This window comes from Vulpes lagopus, chromosome 3 (assembly GCF_018345385.1).
Source record: "Vulpes lagopus strain Blue_001 chromosome 3, ASM1834538v1, whole genome shotgun sequence".
NCBI lineage: Eukaryota > Metazoa > Chordata > Mammalia > Carnivora > Canidae > Vulpes > Vulpes lagopus.
This window is the reverse complement of record NC_054826.1, coordinates 96,542,834-96,559,417: the sequence shown is the minus strand read 5'-3', so window position 1 is coordinate 96,559,417 and position 16,584 is coordinate 96,542,834. Positions and strand designations below refer to the sequence as shown.

Here is a 16,584-nt window from a genome sequence, read left to right as displayed (position 1 = left end):
CCCTGGTACCGGTCCACCCTGGAGGAGTAAAGGAGCCCACGCTCCTCAGAGCCCACAGCCTCCCCACCTTGACTTCATTAGTCACCCACGCTGAGTTGTTAGCGTGAAGGTGGGAGGATCTGCCTTCCATTTCCATCCCGTCCACAAGCCATCCTTTCTTTCTAGGCTTTTTTTCCAACAAACACATCCAAATCACCAAACTATCAAGGACTGACATTTCATTTAGAACAATAATAGGAAAAGAAAAAAAAAAAACCCACAACACTTATTTCCACCCTAAGTGAAGTTAAGCACAGTAATAACGGACCTTTAAAATTTAAGACGCCAAAGAAGGTTGTACTAGTTTTTATCGTTTCTTTATGCTTTTTTCTTCTCCTTCTTTCTCTTTCTCTCTTTTTTTCCCTGAAAGGGAAACTGCATCATACATTTAATGTAAACGTGGAGGGAGAAGCATCAGAAGACATAATCCAGGAGGCCTAAGTGGCTCAGTTAAGCATCTGCCTTCGGCACAGCTCACGATCCTAGAGTCCCAAGATCAAGCCCCATGCTGAGCTCCTCCTCTCTCTCTCAAGTAGATAAAATCTTTAAAATATAAGAAAAAAAAAAGAAGACGTCATAATCCAAGTGAATACTAAATGACAGAGAATGAGAACATAATAATAGCACATTTACAGATACATGAATAAAACCCCCCAAATCTAGAGACCTCCTAAAAATCACTAAGAAATCAGTAAAAAGGGGTGCGTGTGTGGCTCAGTCCGTTAAGCATCTGCCTTCGGCTCAGATCATGATCCCAGGGTCATGGGATCAAGCTCCACGGCAGGTTCCTTGCTCAGCTAGGAGTCTGCTTCTCCCTCCCTCTCTGCCATTCCCCCTGCTTGTGCTTTCCGGCTCTCTCTCGCTCGCTCTCTCTGTCCTTCCCCCTCCTTCTCCCTCTGTCCCTCTCCCCCTGTCAAATAAATAAATAAATAATGTTAAAAAAAAAAAAAGAATTCAGTAAAAAGAAATAAACAGTCCAGTAGAACAAGGGGCTAAAGACGCAAACAGCCTGCAGAAGAGATGCACGTGGCCAATACACATATGAAAAAAACATTAACAATTCTTAACAGGTAGGAGGATGCTAATTAAATCAAGGAAAGATTGTTTTGCCTGTCAGACTGTCAAAAGAATTTTATTTAATTGATAATATCCAGTGTTGGTGAGAGTATAAGAAAATAGTCACACTCATAATAGTATAGATGGGAATGTAAATTGCCTCTTGAGGGATCCAGCTAAGTCGGGTTTGTCTCCTTGGGGTGTCTAAACTCCTCACCCCAGTACCTTCACTTCTCTGGGTCCTCAGGTACACGGCATCTGGCAAACCTCTTACAAGAGCTAATTGTTACTGCCTGTGTCCTGACATGGAGAGCTTTCCATGTTGTTCTGCTTAAGGAAAAGAGCAAGGCTTAGAATATATTTGTGTCATCCTATCTGTGCAGAACTGGGGTGGGGAATATATATATGTATATATATGTATACACACACACGTAGATGCAGGTGTATATGGAAATATATTTTAAATAATAAAATGTATGTAAAGGCAGGGAATCCATACACCAAACCAGTAATAGGAGTTATCTCCAAGGAGGTGTGTGGATAAGATGAGGTTAAAAGTGAAAGGGGATTCTGGGCCCCATTCTGTGTATTTTTGTAATTTTTGACCCTTTGTGAATTTATTGCTTGTGGAGTTTTTTTCTTTTTTTCTTTTTTTCCTTTTTTTTTTTTTTTTTTGAGAGAGAGAGAGAGAGCAAGAGAGGAGAGGTGAGGGGCAAAGAGAGGGAGAGAATCTCCAACAGACTCCCTGGTCAGTGCAAAGCCCAGCACGGGGCTCAAACTCATGACCCTGAGATCATGACCTGAGTCAAAATCAAAAGTCAGACAATTAACCAACTGAGCCCCCTCCCCACCCTGCCAGCCGCCCCTACCTTTTCTTTTTAAATTTAATTTGGACAACTGGTGTCTTATAGTAAACTTTTCCGTCCTCTGCCTTTCAGCCCTGGAAAAAACTCGAACAGAATTATTTGACCTGAAAACCAAATACGATGAAGAAATTACTGCCAAGTAAGTCTCTGCCTGGCTTTCTCCGTCTGTACCCTTTCGGTCAGGGATCCCCTGATTTTGCAAACCCGTAGAAGCTTCCCCCTGCTTTCCCCTCCTGTCTGCTGGCTTTCACAAAGCGGTATGGGGTTCAGGAGGCGCTTGGCCCCAGAGCTGCCGTGAGGAATACAGTGTCCCCCCCCATGGGCTGCTTGTTTCAGTTCAATACCCAAGATGTAACAGTAGTCTGGTGCTTCTAGAACCCTGGAACTTGCATCCTCAATTGTCATGAAGCCTCATCAACATGGGCCTTTTTCTAAGAAAGTTTGGGAAGGGGCATCTTACAGAAGATGTGATGCGTGAGCTGTTTCGTGTAGCTGGGTCTGTGCAAAGCACGTCACCTTTTCCTGTATCTGGGTCCTTGGCTCCCGCGCAGATGGATCTTTTCAAGTCAACTTGGAACACTAGGCGTTCCCGTGCAGACACGTACACATAGGGTGTGCCTGTGTTAGGGCCGGTATGTCACACAGGGCCGGTTGTCAGAAGGAAGTCAGTGATCTGTGGTAGCACAGGCACACTCATTGCAAGCCCACCCTCCAAGCACAACACCAGTAAAGAAAGAATGGCATTGATAGAAATCAAGAGAGACAAAAAAGCAACAGAAATTGTCCTGATCCAGGGTCTTCTCTGCTGAAGTCCAGACAGGCAGTACCAGGCAAGTGGCTGATCCACCTTCTGTCCTGGGAGGCTCTTCCCATCTCCTGCAGAAACCCACACTCCACACCACCCCCATCCTACTACCCCCCATCCCCCCACCCCCTGCTGCTCTGGGCCAGTAAGAAAGGTCTCCTGCTGTGCTCCCACAGCACCTCAGGGGTCCTGGAGGGGACAGTGGGGGCAGGGGAGGGGCTGGCTCTACACAGGTTATCCCTCTGGCCCATCCCCCTTGCCCTTGGCCTCTCAGGTTGCTACTGGGCCTGCTGCCCTCAGGACACATCTCGGTGGGCTCTTGATCTTTTCATTTTTTGGTAGCTAGAGACTCTAAGAGCTACCCCAGGCCTTGTAGTCAGACCAGTTTTGATCGTGAGCACAGTACTTCTGCACAGACTAAAATATCCTTCTCGGTCTTGGCAACTTGGGCTGGCTTGTTGGCATATCTAATCCTGGGAAGTTGCCAGGTCATTTTACCTTACTGTTTCAGCATGCTGATATATGAATTCAGGTGGGCTAGAATGAGCTGGCTCTAAGGTATCATAACTGTTAAGATTTCCCTGGGGGCTCTGGTATTCATTCCCCCAACTCCGGGCACTAGTGTCAATGGAATGGCAGACGTGGATCCCCGGCCCCCCCTTCACCCCCCAGATGGAAGCTTGGCAGGAACTATACCAACTGCTGTCATCCTAGTATTCCTTGGTGTCCGTGTCTGTCTCCCCTTTTCTGCCAATCCGCCATCTTTATTTTTCAATTATTTTTGCCTGGACTTTATTTCTACTAAGAAGAGTAGTGGTTGGTCCATTTTTTTTTATTTTTTTTATTTTTTTAAAGATTTTATTTATATTCATGAGACACAGAGAGAGGGAGGGAGAGAGGCAGAGACACAGGAGAGGGAGAAGCAGGCTCCATGCAGGGAGCCTGACATGGGACTGGATCCCTAGTCTCCAGGATCTGGCCCCAGGCTGAAGGCGGCGCTAAACCGCTAAGCTACCGGGGCTGCCCATGGTCCATTTTTAAAAGTTATAACATTTTAATCTGACACAGAGTTCTAGCCTCAGTTTATATCATTTCCTTTCTAATAGTTTGATTTTAGAAAGGAAATGCCTCTCTGGGCATTGGCTACACCTTGCTAGTTCCCTGGCGCATTCTATCTCACTAACATCTCATTCTAGAAAGAGGTGTGGTTTTAATAAAATAATGAACTATTTTTTTAAAACCACACCTCCTTCTGGAAGACATAGATACATCTTGTGTTTCTGTAATTAACCTAAGTTTGCTTTGTTATGCACTTCAGAAGTTGTGCAACCAGGCTATAAACCCCCGCTGAGCCAATGTTTCTCAAACTGGGTATCACAGGGGCGAAATCAATTTAGTGAGTGGCAACCAGCCAAATGGACAATAAAATACAACATAAAATGAAATAGAGTAAAAAATATCATGGCTCGTGGCACATAGTAAAGTCAGGTATTGTTCTGTGGCCCTTTTGTGTTCGTTATGTGTATAAATCTAAGTGTGCAGTTATTGGGTCACAGTGTAAAATGTGAGTCTTCAGGTGGGTCTCAATCAACCGTTACTTTGGAAGCCACTGCCCTGAGAATGTTCTAAGAGGCTCAACTTCCAAAAGCCAATATCTCCCACTGTGTCCTGGGGCGGCGCTGTTTGCCACAGATGGGCACCTCCTTGAGGAAAGAGCCTGACGACATACATGTAGCACCTGTCGAAACTATTCAGAAATGACAGCAGATAATGCCACTTGTCACATGAGGGCTTAGTACTGGTCCCTGGTTTAGAATCATGATTTCATTATTTGGCTTCTAAAGAGCCACAAAGACAACCTGTGTCCATTTAATTGGTTTGTTTTGGGGGTTGAGGAAGCGTTGCAGCAGGGGAGCTGTCGAGGAAGGGCTAACGTGCACTCACAGGTTTCCTGTCAGGTGGGGAATATGGAGGCCGGGAGCCACTGGGAGATGGCCCTGAGAGGCAGGGGCTCTGTCCCCACCCACCCTGACCTTGCCAGAAGCTAGGCTGACACTGGGGAATGGCTGGCTTCTCTCAACCTGAACCACCAATTAACTAAGGACAGCTCCGTCACCTGTCAGGGCCCTGCTCCCAGGTGATCCTGCTCCCTAGAGTGGGGTCAGGGGTTCTTCTAAAGATGACAGGGATGATTTTCAGTCTCAAGTATTTTTCTAGTTACTGTTTATAGACACGTTGACTCCTGGGCTGTTCCTAGGCAGCCAGCTCTGTCATGTTACAGGTAAGAATTTTAAGTCTTAGGTCCCTGAACCAGTGAGGTCACCCAGTGGAGGGGCGGAGGGTGCATCAGAGGCCCTACACCTCTCCCGGACACTGATCCTACTGGCATCTGATGAGAAATGGCAGTTACTGGTGTGGGCTCAGTGAAAAATATTTCTAGACTATTCCTCATGAAATTGGTATGCCTTAAGGCCAAAGAGATTCCCCCTCCCCAAATCCAAATAAATGAAAATCCAAGCATTACTTGTTCATTTTCACTAAACTCCAGTAAGTGGAAAATAGAATCAAAAAGTAAGAGAGTTGCGTATTCTAGCATGTAAAAATGCTCTGCTTTGGGACAGTGGCTGTTGTCACAGACTGCTCTTAGAGCCATGGACACTCTTGGGGTGCGTCACCTTCCAGGATTACAGCAGGGAATTTCTTGCCTTCTCCTGTGATGAGCAGAGAGGCAGAGGGGTGGCACGTGTGTGCATACGTGGAGAGAACAAGCCTAGCTTGCGTGAAGGACATGACTCAAATAAAACAGATCCACTCATCCGTGCGGCAGATATTCCTAGGGGCCCCTTCTGAGCCTGGCCCTTTGCTGGGCTCTGGAAATCCTGAAGCTAAGGGAGAAAAGCCATTGGAATCCAGTGTGATCACTGCTATGATAGAGGGGACATTGGCCAGCACAGCCTCTGTGCTGTCAGGGTGTCCACAAGACAGACGGCACACTCCAGCTAGGGACTGGCAGGAGGGAAGCCACAGAGGGAATGTGGCAGTTTGAGCCAGCACTGGCCGGGCTGTACAACACCTAAGCTTGCAAGGACCTGTGGTCTTTGGGAGGTAGAGCAACCTCTGACTTCACCCCCCTCCTTCCCAGGCCAAACTCAGCAGTGGCCAGTGGGCAAACTTACAGCGAAGGCACACCCAGCTGGAGCAAAAGCAAGGTAATCAGGGAAGCCTTCCTGAAGGGAGTGACATGTGGTTTGAGGTGGAAAGATGAGTTCGGGTGAGTTCTGCTGGAGACAAAGGAGTGCAGGGTGTGAGAACACAGGGCGGCCAAGCTGACCCAAGGGGCCAGCCAGATGTGCCAAATGTGGGATGGGGCCAGGTGGGCACAGTGTATGTGAGGCTGGATTGGGATGGGGTCGGCAGACTTGAGCCCCCCACGGGGGTCGGGCATCTCCCAAGTCGGAAATGGACTGACTGCTAACAAAAGGCAGCCCAGGGCCAAACACTTACTGTACATGGTTCCCAGAGTAAGTAATCCACAAAAAATGTAGAGAATGGACTGAGTCAATAATCACTACTTTCTTGTAGCTTTGTGAGGAGTGCTTCAGGCTGGGAGATCGCATATGTCCAGAAGCTCCACACTGCCTCACATCCCTCTCCCCTTTTATGGGAAAGGTTTATCACTCTACTGTCTGCCTCAAGCCCCCACCCTACATGCATCTTACTAGACTAGACATCTTCTCATTAACATGTGTGAATGTAAGCCCACCAGGGGCAGACCTTTTCACAAATGGTCTTAAAACATTTCTAAACAGTTTATTGTCTCTCTCTGGGTGAGTAGGGATTCTTAAATCCTTGTGGACAAAAAAAACACAGGAAGAGGATGGGGGTGGCACAGTCCAGCATGGGCTTTGGAGAAGGCTAACCCAGGAGTGGATGGCAGGGTCCAAGACTCTTCCATGTGGCTGTGGGGGAGCTCATTGACCACCACTCCCACTGTCCTTACCCTACAACAGATGGGCACAGCGGTGGTCAAGACCCTAGCAGGTTGTGCAGAATAACAGGAAGGTATGTGGGCAGCCCCTAGTACAGTCACTGCAAGACATTCACTGTCTCATGTCACAGTCCCCTCCAGACGAGCTCACAGTACAGCTTGGTGTGCCTTTCTGAAATTAGTGGGCCCTGGGGAAATTGACGTTAGTGGCATCATCTCCTGATGGGATTCGAAGAACACATGTTGCCTTTGCCTCTCTGTCACTGGGAGATGTCACCCCCATTTTGGAAAGAATCCTGCAGGTTGAAGGCACCAGGGCTGTTCCAAGAGCCTGGTTTATTGTGTGCAGTCACCACCCTGCGTCAGCTGGGACAGCGCAGGCTGACTTGTCGGGCCAGCAGCAGTAAAGTTTTCCATGTGTAGGCTTGAAGCAAAATGTAATTAGCCTTTATGTGCAGAACAAGGACCCATTGATGAATACAGCTGGTCTTTGTTTTGTCCCGTCATTGAGAGTGGGAGGTAAAAGTGTTCTTCTCATGTTTATTAATGCAAGATTCCTTAGACAAATGGCAAGCACAGTTTAATATTTGTTGGAACATAGGGGGGTTTGCCAAAACAGTTGTGTAAGAGGATTGCAGGGTTGCAGATTATAACTGTTTCTGGGTTAAATAAATGAATTATTTCTCTGCTTTTTTTTTTTTTAAGTTAAAAAGGTACCTCCTTTCTCAGAGGGTCACCCTATGTACCGATCGTCCCACTTGTGTTAGCAAATGGAGATTTAGCACCCTGGTTGACTTTAACCTGGAAATTCTAGCCAAGCAGAGGGATGTGGATTTTAATATTTAAGCAGTCCCCAGGATGGCCGCGGAGGTGGACAGCATTCTTTCTTTTCGGCACGTGGCATCTGGCCCCAGGGAAAGGGCTGGCCAGCTTGCCAGGACCTCGCGTCCTGCAGCTGTTCGCCTGGGCTCGCTGCTAGGCCAGTACCGCACACCCGGGAAGGGAGTGGTGCCCTTCCAGACTAACATCCTGCGCAAAAGTGCAGGAATTCCCATTTTTGCTCCCGTCCAGAGCCATCTCTTTGCTCTGTCCCCGGAATCCTGGTTGCAAAAAGAGCTTCAGTTGTAACACATACAGTCAGCTTATTACATTCCTCTCACTTGTGGCCTGTGACTCTCAGCCTCCGATAAAAGAAAATACTGAAATGCCCTATTTTTTTATAGCTAATGTTAGTCTTAGGAGAATTTGCACCTCCAAACCTTTCCTGCCAGAAAAATTCATATTTCTTAAGGTTACTGGTGTTATAGTCCTTTCCTATGTGCTTCTTAAAAAGAACTGCATTGTATATACACTGACTTACCTAGTATATTACAAAAGAGACATTTATGAGGAACTTCACTTGGGTTAATTTTAGAGTATTTTCTTTAGAGCATATATGTAACCAGTGCCTTCTCACAAAAGGCAGTGTGCTCTGAGAGAGGAACCATTCCCAAGTGAGCATGGCTTAGGGCTTTGTGGAAATTGTTGAGGGCAGCCTGTACCCCGCATCGTGGAGGTCGGGAATGCCCAGTAGTGGAGCCCAGAGGCCCTGAAAGGCAATCTGACAAGGTTAGGAAACCAAAAGCTCAAGGCACAACGCCCAGGTGGGACGTGCAGCCCATATGCCAGTGAATGGCAGTGGGATGGGCACCTTTTGTGCACTCGGGTTGCTTGGACTATTTCATGGAGGTTTCTGGTATGGCCCCCAAATCCAGTGCTCTTCACACACTGCCATGGTGGCCCAGAGTCCCATTCTGTGCTGCCTTCTTAAGAGAGCAGTGTGACCTGTGTGAGAGCCGACCAGGCAAAAGGTTTCCGTGAAGTTTCATGCTTTCCCTCTTCCTGCAAGCCCTATCCTGTTAGCCCTTGCAGACTCGTTGCTCTTGTATTTATTTTTTTATACTTCCACGTGAAAGACTTAGGAAACTAGGCCCCAGTAGAGCCCAGGCGACAGAGCCAGAGAATCACCTAACTATTCTGATCATTTTATTGGACAGATGTGCCTTCCCCGGTTGAACTTGAAAACACCCACTTTAGTCTGCTGAAATGGAGTCTTTCACTGTACCTTTAAGAATGGAACATTTTCTATTTCCTGTCTTTTTGATGAGTCATCAATTTCCAGTACCAGTTGCTGTAATTATCCTGGTTAGATTAATTTCCCTAAAAATAGAGAGGCAGTCACTTTTATGGTTTCGAGGGGATGGGCTTAGATAAAGAACCTACTGTCCCTTCAGCCTTAGAGACAACCAGATCACACTTTCAGGGAATATCCAAGGATTTTTTTTTTTTTTTACCCCCTCTGTAGCTTTATCTCCTGAATAGTAGTATAACGGTGCATTTTATAGAATTCCTGGGATTTTCCATCCCTGTAGAAGTATTTAACTTCACACCTAAAATTCTATGCCTGGGTGAGCCCCAGAGGGCTTTCCTTGGCTTCTGTAGCAACAGCAGCATCTCTAAGCAGCACAGCCCAGATGGAGACTTTTCCCAGCCCAGGGCGCTACGCAGGAAGAAGAGGGTGGCTTTGTATTTTCAAGTCCATGTAGAATTTACTCTGAGTGCCAAGGATTCTTCACCTGTTTCTCGGACTCCAGAGGTATCTGGACATTACACAGCATCAATGAGAACTAGCAATCTCTATGCCTCCCACCTTCAGCTACACTTACTAAAGGCCTATGTTAAAATGTCAGGCATTGTGTCAAGTGCTCAAACTGTGCAATGAAGGGGGTGGGGTGGTCCCAGATGCCATCCGCACACAGGCTCACATGCTCTGCTCTGTGCACTGAAACACATATGTATATGATGCATATGGCAATCCTGGATGTGGTATGTGTACAAATGTGTTTATGGATAGAGTGATAGTAATCATATTCATCCAGCATCCTTGGAGAAGGTATTGTGGAGAAAAGCGTTATTCTCTACTGTCACCAGGTTTGGCATGCTTTTATAAAAATTTTCTGTTTTTAGAGATCTTTGAAGTTTTCCTGGTTCGCTATAAAGGTAAAACATGGGGAGCTCACAGTTTGAAGCTCAAGGAAACAGGTAAGGGATCATTGGAGAAAACATGGAATTGTGACAAACATGGTACATCTAATGACCTGTAAGATGGGCATCATAATACATGCCTTCCTACTTCCCAGACTGGGGATCAAGTGAGTAATGGAAGTGTTCCTGCAGCTTGCACAGTGCTGACAAACGTCAACTGAACTACCTCCAAGGAGGGTCCTCATCCTATTTTCTGTATACTGTGTACATGTCAGCACGGTCGTAGGTACAGTCGAGGGCGAGACTTTGGACGATCTAATAAATCAGCATGAGCCTTCCCCTTCAGCGCATGGCCTGGATCCTGACCAATGACGTCATTTACTCTCTGAAAGGACAACCTAAGAAAGCTGATGGCTTCTAAAGAGAAAGCAAGAGCCATCTGAACCTTTGAAGTGCTTTAGGAAGGAAGACTTACCGGAGGCCCTGCCTGGAACATGTATACCACCTCCTGCCCCCAGTGAAATTCCTCTAAAAGCAATGCATTTCTTTCTTCTTCTTCTTCTTCTTTTTTTTTTTTTTTTTAAGATTTTATTTATTTATCTGACAGCACAAGCAGGGGAAGCAACAGAGAGAGAGGGAGAAGCAGGCTCCCCACTGAGCAGCGAGCCTGATGTGTGGCCCAATCTCAAGATCCTGGGATCATGACCCAAGCCAAGGGCAGACACTTAGCCAACTGAGTAACTCAGGTGCCCCACGCCATGTGTTTCTGACTTGCCGTGGGAGTACCTGGCTATTGCTGAGGCCCGTGACCACACTGGTGACCGTGATGCAGCATATCTTCTCCTGTGCTTCCCAGGTAGCAGAGGAAAATGTGATTGGATGCACACTGACAGGTCCAGGGCCCTTTGGAAGAGAAGCAGGAGGGCTGACAAAAGTAAGAGACTGTCCTTGCTGTTGGAACACCCCTACATCAATGAAGATCGGTTCTTTTTATATGACACATTATTTTTAATTACAGAATTCTTCCATGTTGATTATACCATATTTAGAAAATTCTAAACAGTTTTAGAAAATAGATCATCACTCGTTATTTCACGTCACAGAGATAACTTTCTGGCGTATTCCTTCCGGTCTTTTTTCTAGACAGTGCTTTATTTCTGTTGTCTTTTATGGATGGCATCAGATTGACATACTGCTTTCATTTCTCGGCTATTGGTTTATTTGTTTGTTCACTTGACATGTAAGTATTTGTTTCCTGTCATTAACTATCCTTCCAAAACTTAATGCGTGCTGCCCAGTATCCCATTGAATAGGTGTACTGTGAGCTCATTACTCGTTAATTCCCCTGTTGTTTGGGAGCCTGACTCATTACCCTGCTGTCAGTGCCCTGCAGGTTAAAACTAGAAAGCTTCATACTTGCTCTGTCTTTTTGTACCTCTCTTCTGCCAGTGGCTAGCGCATTTTTAGGTGACTTTCCTGTGTCATCATCAGACCAGGAGAGTCCGGACCCCCAGAATACTCCGAGGGCACCAGCGGCACTAGCCTCACTACCAAACTACTGTTTTGTGACAGTGATCGAGGTCATAGCCTCCTCTGGTCGGTGGATGGTGGAAGGTGCTAGGCCTAGATCAAGAGACCCGGGGTCGAGCCCCAGCTCTGTCACCGGTCAGGCCTCACAAAGTCCCCTTCCTACAGCAGTAGCTGTGTTCTTGTTAGTAAAACGATGAGATTATACTGGATGGCAATGGGCAGCATTGAAGAGCCTGCCTCCTTTTTGGCCTCTTAACTTTATCTCCTACTTACTTCCCAGAAGCTGACTCTCCAATCCTGTCTGCCAGTGGGGCCTGCACACCCTGTTTGAGGAGGGGCCTCCGGGAAGGGCACTGATCCGAACCTGGGGGACAGTGTGAGCATCAGAGGGAGAGCCCTAGTCTCAGGGTCACTATGAAGCTTGATTCATAGTGTGAGAGGAGTAACCTTGGACAGGACACCCACTTTCTGTAACTCAGGCCTTGGTGTCTTGAAAAATGAAATGAAATAATGCCCTCGTAAACTGCCTGGCGTAGCATCTTGCATGCAAACTTTCAGTCAACAGGGCCCCGGTCGCCACCTACCCTTTCGCATGTTGACTTTGTGAAGATTAGTACGTCTGTGCCACAGGTCCCCTCCTGACAGCACGCTGCAGCCATGAGAGTCCTCGGGGACACAGAATTAGAAATCATAACTAGTTACCCCCTGGGTGCTGCTAATGTGGGGAGCAGAAAGCTCCAAGTGCCTACCACTGCAGAGCTGTTAATGCCTTAACCTCTGGAGGTTCGTAACCACTGAGTAACTCTGCTGGAATCGGAATGCCACATGCGTGCAGGTCCATCGCCTGACACGAGAACTGGTCATTCCGCGTGTGGTCCCCTCTGGCCACACGTCCAGGAGACTCTCACACTCTGGGAGAGAACTCACCCCATGTGGCTTGGAGAATTTAGGGCTCCCTGGGCTGTTGTAAAACACATTAAGAGAGGTGCCAAACATCTGGGTACCAGTAAGGATGTCTAGGGCTCTTGTTCTGCGATATCATTTAAAAAGGGGGGGGGGACTTTTTGGAACCAGCCTTAAGAATGAAAAGCTTCCTATAGGAATGTGAGAGTGAGCTAGATAATTGAACTCATTGATTTCCTTCACGGCTTGTTTGGCCTTTCATTCCCTTCCTGAGGTGCTGTTTGTTGAGGAATGTCTCCAATTGCCAGAAAGACAGTGGGGTGTCTCATATTTCTCCGCCAGCTCTCCTTTCAGCCAGACCCGAGTTCCGAGGCGAGCCTGCAATATGAATTTTTAATGCAGAACTTTATAGCTTCACTCTTGCAGCCCGGCTGCATTGCTCTCCTGAGCTTTCAGATTTAATGCCCTGATGAACAAGCAAAGACTCGGGGCATTCGGCATCAGTGAGAATTAACCCCCAGATGACCGCACGTGCGCCCTCTCATTTCCCTAAAGGTAAACCTAAAGCAGTCTGGAGGAAAAAAATTTTTAATCCTGTAGTGTTTGGAATGTTCTCAAAATAAATAGCCTGGAGCACAAAAACAGCATATTCTTGAAACTTTACTGGAGAGCAGACATTTATACCTTTTCATTTATCTTTTCAAAGTTTGTTCTCACTTTAACGTGCTTCCATGCTTTTTTCTACCCATAAGACAGCTGTACACTTCTTAGGATATACCAAACACAAGGGTTGCTGGACACTCGCATTTTTTCCATGGGAAGTCCAAGTGTAGGTAGAAGTCCAGAATTTGTCATCAATAATGGGAAAAAACACCACTTACATCCAGTGGTCAATTCTGTGTGTAGGCCTGTGGCTGATTGGGGGTTTTTTTGTTTGTTTTTCCTGTTAGTAGCCCTGTATATTGGTGAAGATTTTGAAATTAAGGGGAAAATATTTTAGAAAAGCTGCCCGTAAAAACTGTGTGAGTTTAAATAAGTTAGAAAAGGATGGAGTTTCCGATAAATGGTGCCAGAATAATTGGCTATGCAGAAGATAAGAGAGTCTGAGCTGAGCCCCAGCAGAATCAAGTCTAGATGTTCTAAATCCTTAAGTGTAAAAAAACAAAACTGTAAAAACACCAGGAGAAATTTTAGATGGCTCCTCCTTTGATGTGGGGGCGGGGAAAATCTTTTGAAGCATGATGCCAAGGGTAGATATCGGGGAAATTCACAGCTCCCTTTGAATTGAGTGATTGATAAACTGGCAAAAATGTTTGTATTGTATTGTATACAATACAAATATATAAAGAGCCCTTACAAAGCAATAAAAAGTTTAATAGCCCAACAGAGAAAGCTCTCTGTTTTCAGCTCCATCTGCTTGCTAGGCTGTTCTGCTGTGGGCATCTCAAACTCAAGTGAGCTCACCATCCTCCGTGACCTCCGTCTTCCCTACAGATGGCTTCCCTTGTTTGTCTTCCCCACCTAAGGCAAACGTGGTCTGCCTTTTTTTTTTTTCTTTTTTTTTTAAGATGTTATTTATTCATGAGAGACAGAGATAGGCAGAGGGAGAGGCAGGCTCCCTGTGGGGAGCCCAATGGAGGACTCAATCCTAGGACCCCGGGATCGTGACCTGAGCTAAGGGCAGACGCTCAACCACTGAGACACTCAGTCTGCCTTTATTCCAGAAACAGAGGGTCCTTCCTGACTCTTACCATTGCCACTCTAATCCATGTTCATTCCACCTCCTTGAGACATTCCATATCCCTCATTTTTCACTATAATAATTTGGCTCTTTCATCTCTTGGCCCCACAACTTTGGTGTCTTCCCAGCAGATCTCCCTGCTGCCAATTTCTCCCTGGACTAATCCATCCTCTAAGTGTCTGCTAAAAGTATCTTTCTGAAATATAAATCTGATCCTGTTAAAATCTGCCTTCCTTCAAATCTTCCCTTGGCTCTTTGTTGCCTCCACTGAAAAATCATGACATAGTGCTTGAGACTCTTCGTTTGGCAGCCCCACCTTCACAGCCTCATTTCACACCAAACCTAACTCCCCTTCTCCCCTGGTAGAATCGCAGGCCCTTCTCAGGGCTCACCATGCTGACATCCCAGTTCAGAGTTACCAGCCTTTCTTCACAAGGAGAGGAGGCTCTGGTCTCTCTCATTTCATGGAGAGAATTCGGGGTGGGGAGCCATCAGGAATTTGGACCCAGAAAACGTACATCTTTACTTTTACTAACATCTGACTATGGTATAGCATTTCCTTTCCCTTGCAAATGAAATCACCAAACCAGAATAAGAATCTCTGACCTGGTTGCAAGTGGAAATTGTGGATATTTTCCCTCACATTAAAATTGTCGTGAATACCCCAGACAGTCCATAGTTCTTAAACCTACCACTAGGTTCATTATCCATTCTTGCATGGATAAAGAAGAAAATGTAGTACCACATTTTTTAAGTATTATAATAATTTTTTTAAAGTATTATAATAACTGACCTTGAAGATAATTGTTTTTCTTAACTAAACTTACATATTTAAAATATTTTTCTAGGAAGAGGTCCATACTCTTCCCGAGACTGTCAGTAGGCACCACTGCACTAGAGAGATTCAGCATCCATCTTAGACTGGCAGCATCTTGAAGGCCATGATTGGATCCTCCTAATTTTTTGCCCTAGGACTTTGCACAGTTCTTGCCACATTACCTGGGCTTTTTTTTTCTTTAAGATTTTATTCATTTGTTTGTTTGTTTGTTTGTGAAACAGAGATAACAAGAAAGAGAGCACAAGCAGGGGGAAGAGGGAGAAGCAGACTCCCCACTGAGCAAGGAGCCTGATGTGGGGCTCAATCCCAGGATCCCAGGATCATGACCTGAGCTAAAGGCAGACACTTACCTGTCTAAGCCACCCAGGTGCCCCTGTGTTGTTCATGAAACCCACCTCTTCCAGGCGTTAAACAGTTGGGACTGGGGTGGGGGCAAGTATTGTCTGAATCCATACAGAGAACAATGCCGATTATGTGGATGGACCCTTCCTCTAGGGATGGAGGATGCCTGCTTGCCGCTCTGGGTCTGCACTTCACATACCTAGAACCCTGTGTGAAGAAGCAACTTGGGGATTTAAGTTGTAGGAGGGCAAAGCTTGTAAGGTTCTGCAGTGTATGCGGTTAGTGTAGCATGGGGCAGAAATCTCAGCCACAGTGGAAGAATCAGTATCAGATCTGTGGCTAATGTTCATAATGAGGGGAAGGTGTAAATGTATTTTCAGTCTAAGCAAAGGGACACCTTCATAAAAATGGAGGCAGTCCCGCACCCCCCATGTCAGGGCTATTTTGAACATTCATCCCTTCGGTAAGTGTCTGCTGAGTGCCTCCTGTGAACTTGGCACTGATCCGGGCATGGGGAGCACCTCAGCCTTGGGATTCAGTCTTTACACTTGTTCATTGTGTCCCCGAGAGGTTCACTGCAACCCCTCACCCCCCATCATAACTTTAAATCCCATCTGCAAGCTCCCATACTGGTGTTTCTGGCCCAGACCTCTCCACCCACCTCTGGGCTTGGCAGCCAACCCTAATAGATATCACAAGCATCATGCAGACAAAACCAAACTTCTGATTACCTCCATCAACCTGGCAAAACAGCCACTAAAGTGATCCTGTCACTTTGCAAGCTGGCCATGTCACTGCTCACAGAACGAGAAAGGGTTGCCTGTTTCTCCAGGAATTGGGGGGCGGGGGTCCTTACAGCAGCCGTCTCCCCTCCTGGTGGATTCTGACCTCTCATCCCACTTTACTCTTCTCCTTCAGAGACTCCCTGTATTTCCTAACTTGCTGATCTCTCTCTACTCACTAGAATCCAGATTCCTCTGGCACTGTGTCCCCCGTGCCCAGAACAGGGCCTGCTGGGTACTCACAAATGTTCCTGAATGAGTGAAAACAAAGTCCATGCTCTCCTGAAGGCCATCTCTGAACAAAAAGTAGATTGCCATCTAATGAAAGTTTAGGTGGTATCTAGTGTCAAGTACTGCCAAGAAAATTAAAGCAAGTTAAGGAGGGGGACAGCAGGGAGAGAGCCTTGCTGGCTTCCATGGATGGTCAGGGAAAGCCACTTGGTTCCAAATGAAATGTAAAAGCCTAGAGCAGAGGCTTGATTCTATATGTTGACTAAATCCAACCCATGCGTGCTTACCTTGCTATTTTAATGTGGACATTTCCTCAGAGATTACTGAAATGGAGGTCCTTGGACCTGGCCCCAATATGAGAAATCTTGTGCTGAAATATGGAACTCCCCTAATACGTTCAGACCAGGGAACCTGGGTGGCTCAGTGGTTGAACATCTGC

At 46.4% G+C, this 16,584-nt stretch overlaps 1 protein-coding gene across 8 annotated transcripts in view; it reads left to right on the top strand.

The window, feature by feature from the left end:
* CUX1 (cut like homeobox 1) overlaps nt 1-16,584 on the top strand; it is a 363,660-nt gene that overhangs the window by 221,676 nt on the left and 125,400 nt on the right. For all 8 annotated transcript variants that reach the window (XM_041747111.1, XM_041747110.1, XM_041747109.1 and 5 more), the window contains exon 8: nt 2,034-2,100. In XM_041747111.1, the coding sequence (XP_041603045.1) occupies nt 2,034-2,100 (67 nt within the window). The remainder of the gene's footprint in view (nt 1-2,033; nt 2,101-16,584) is intronic.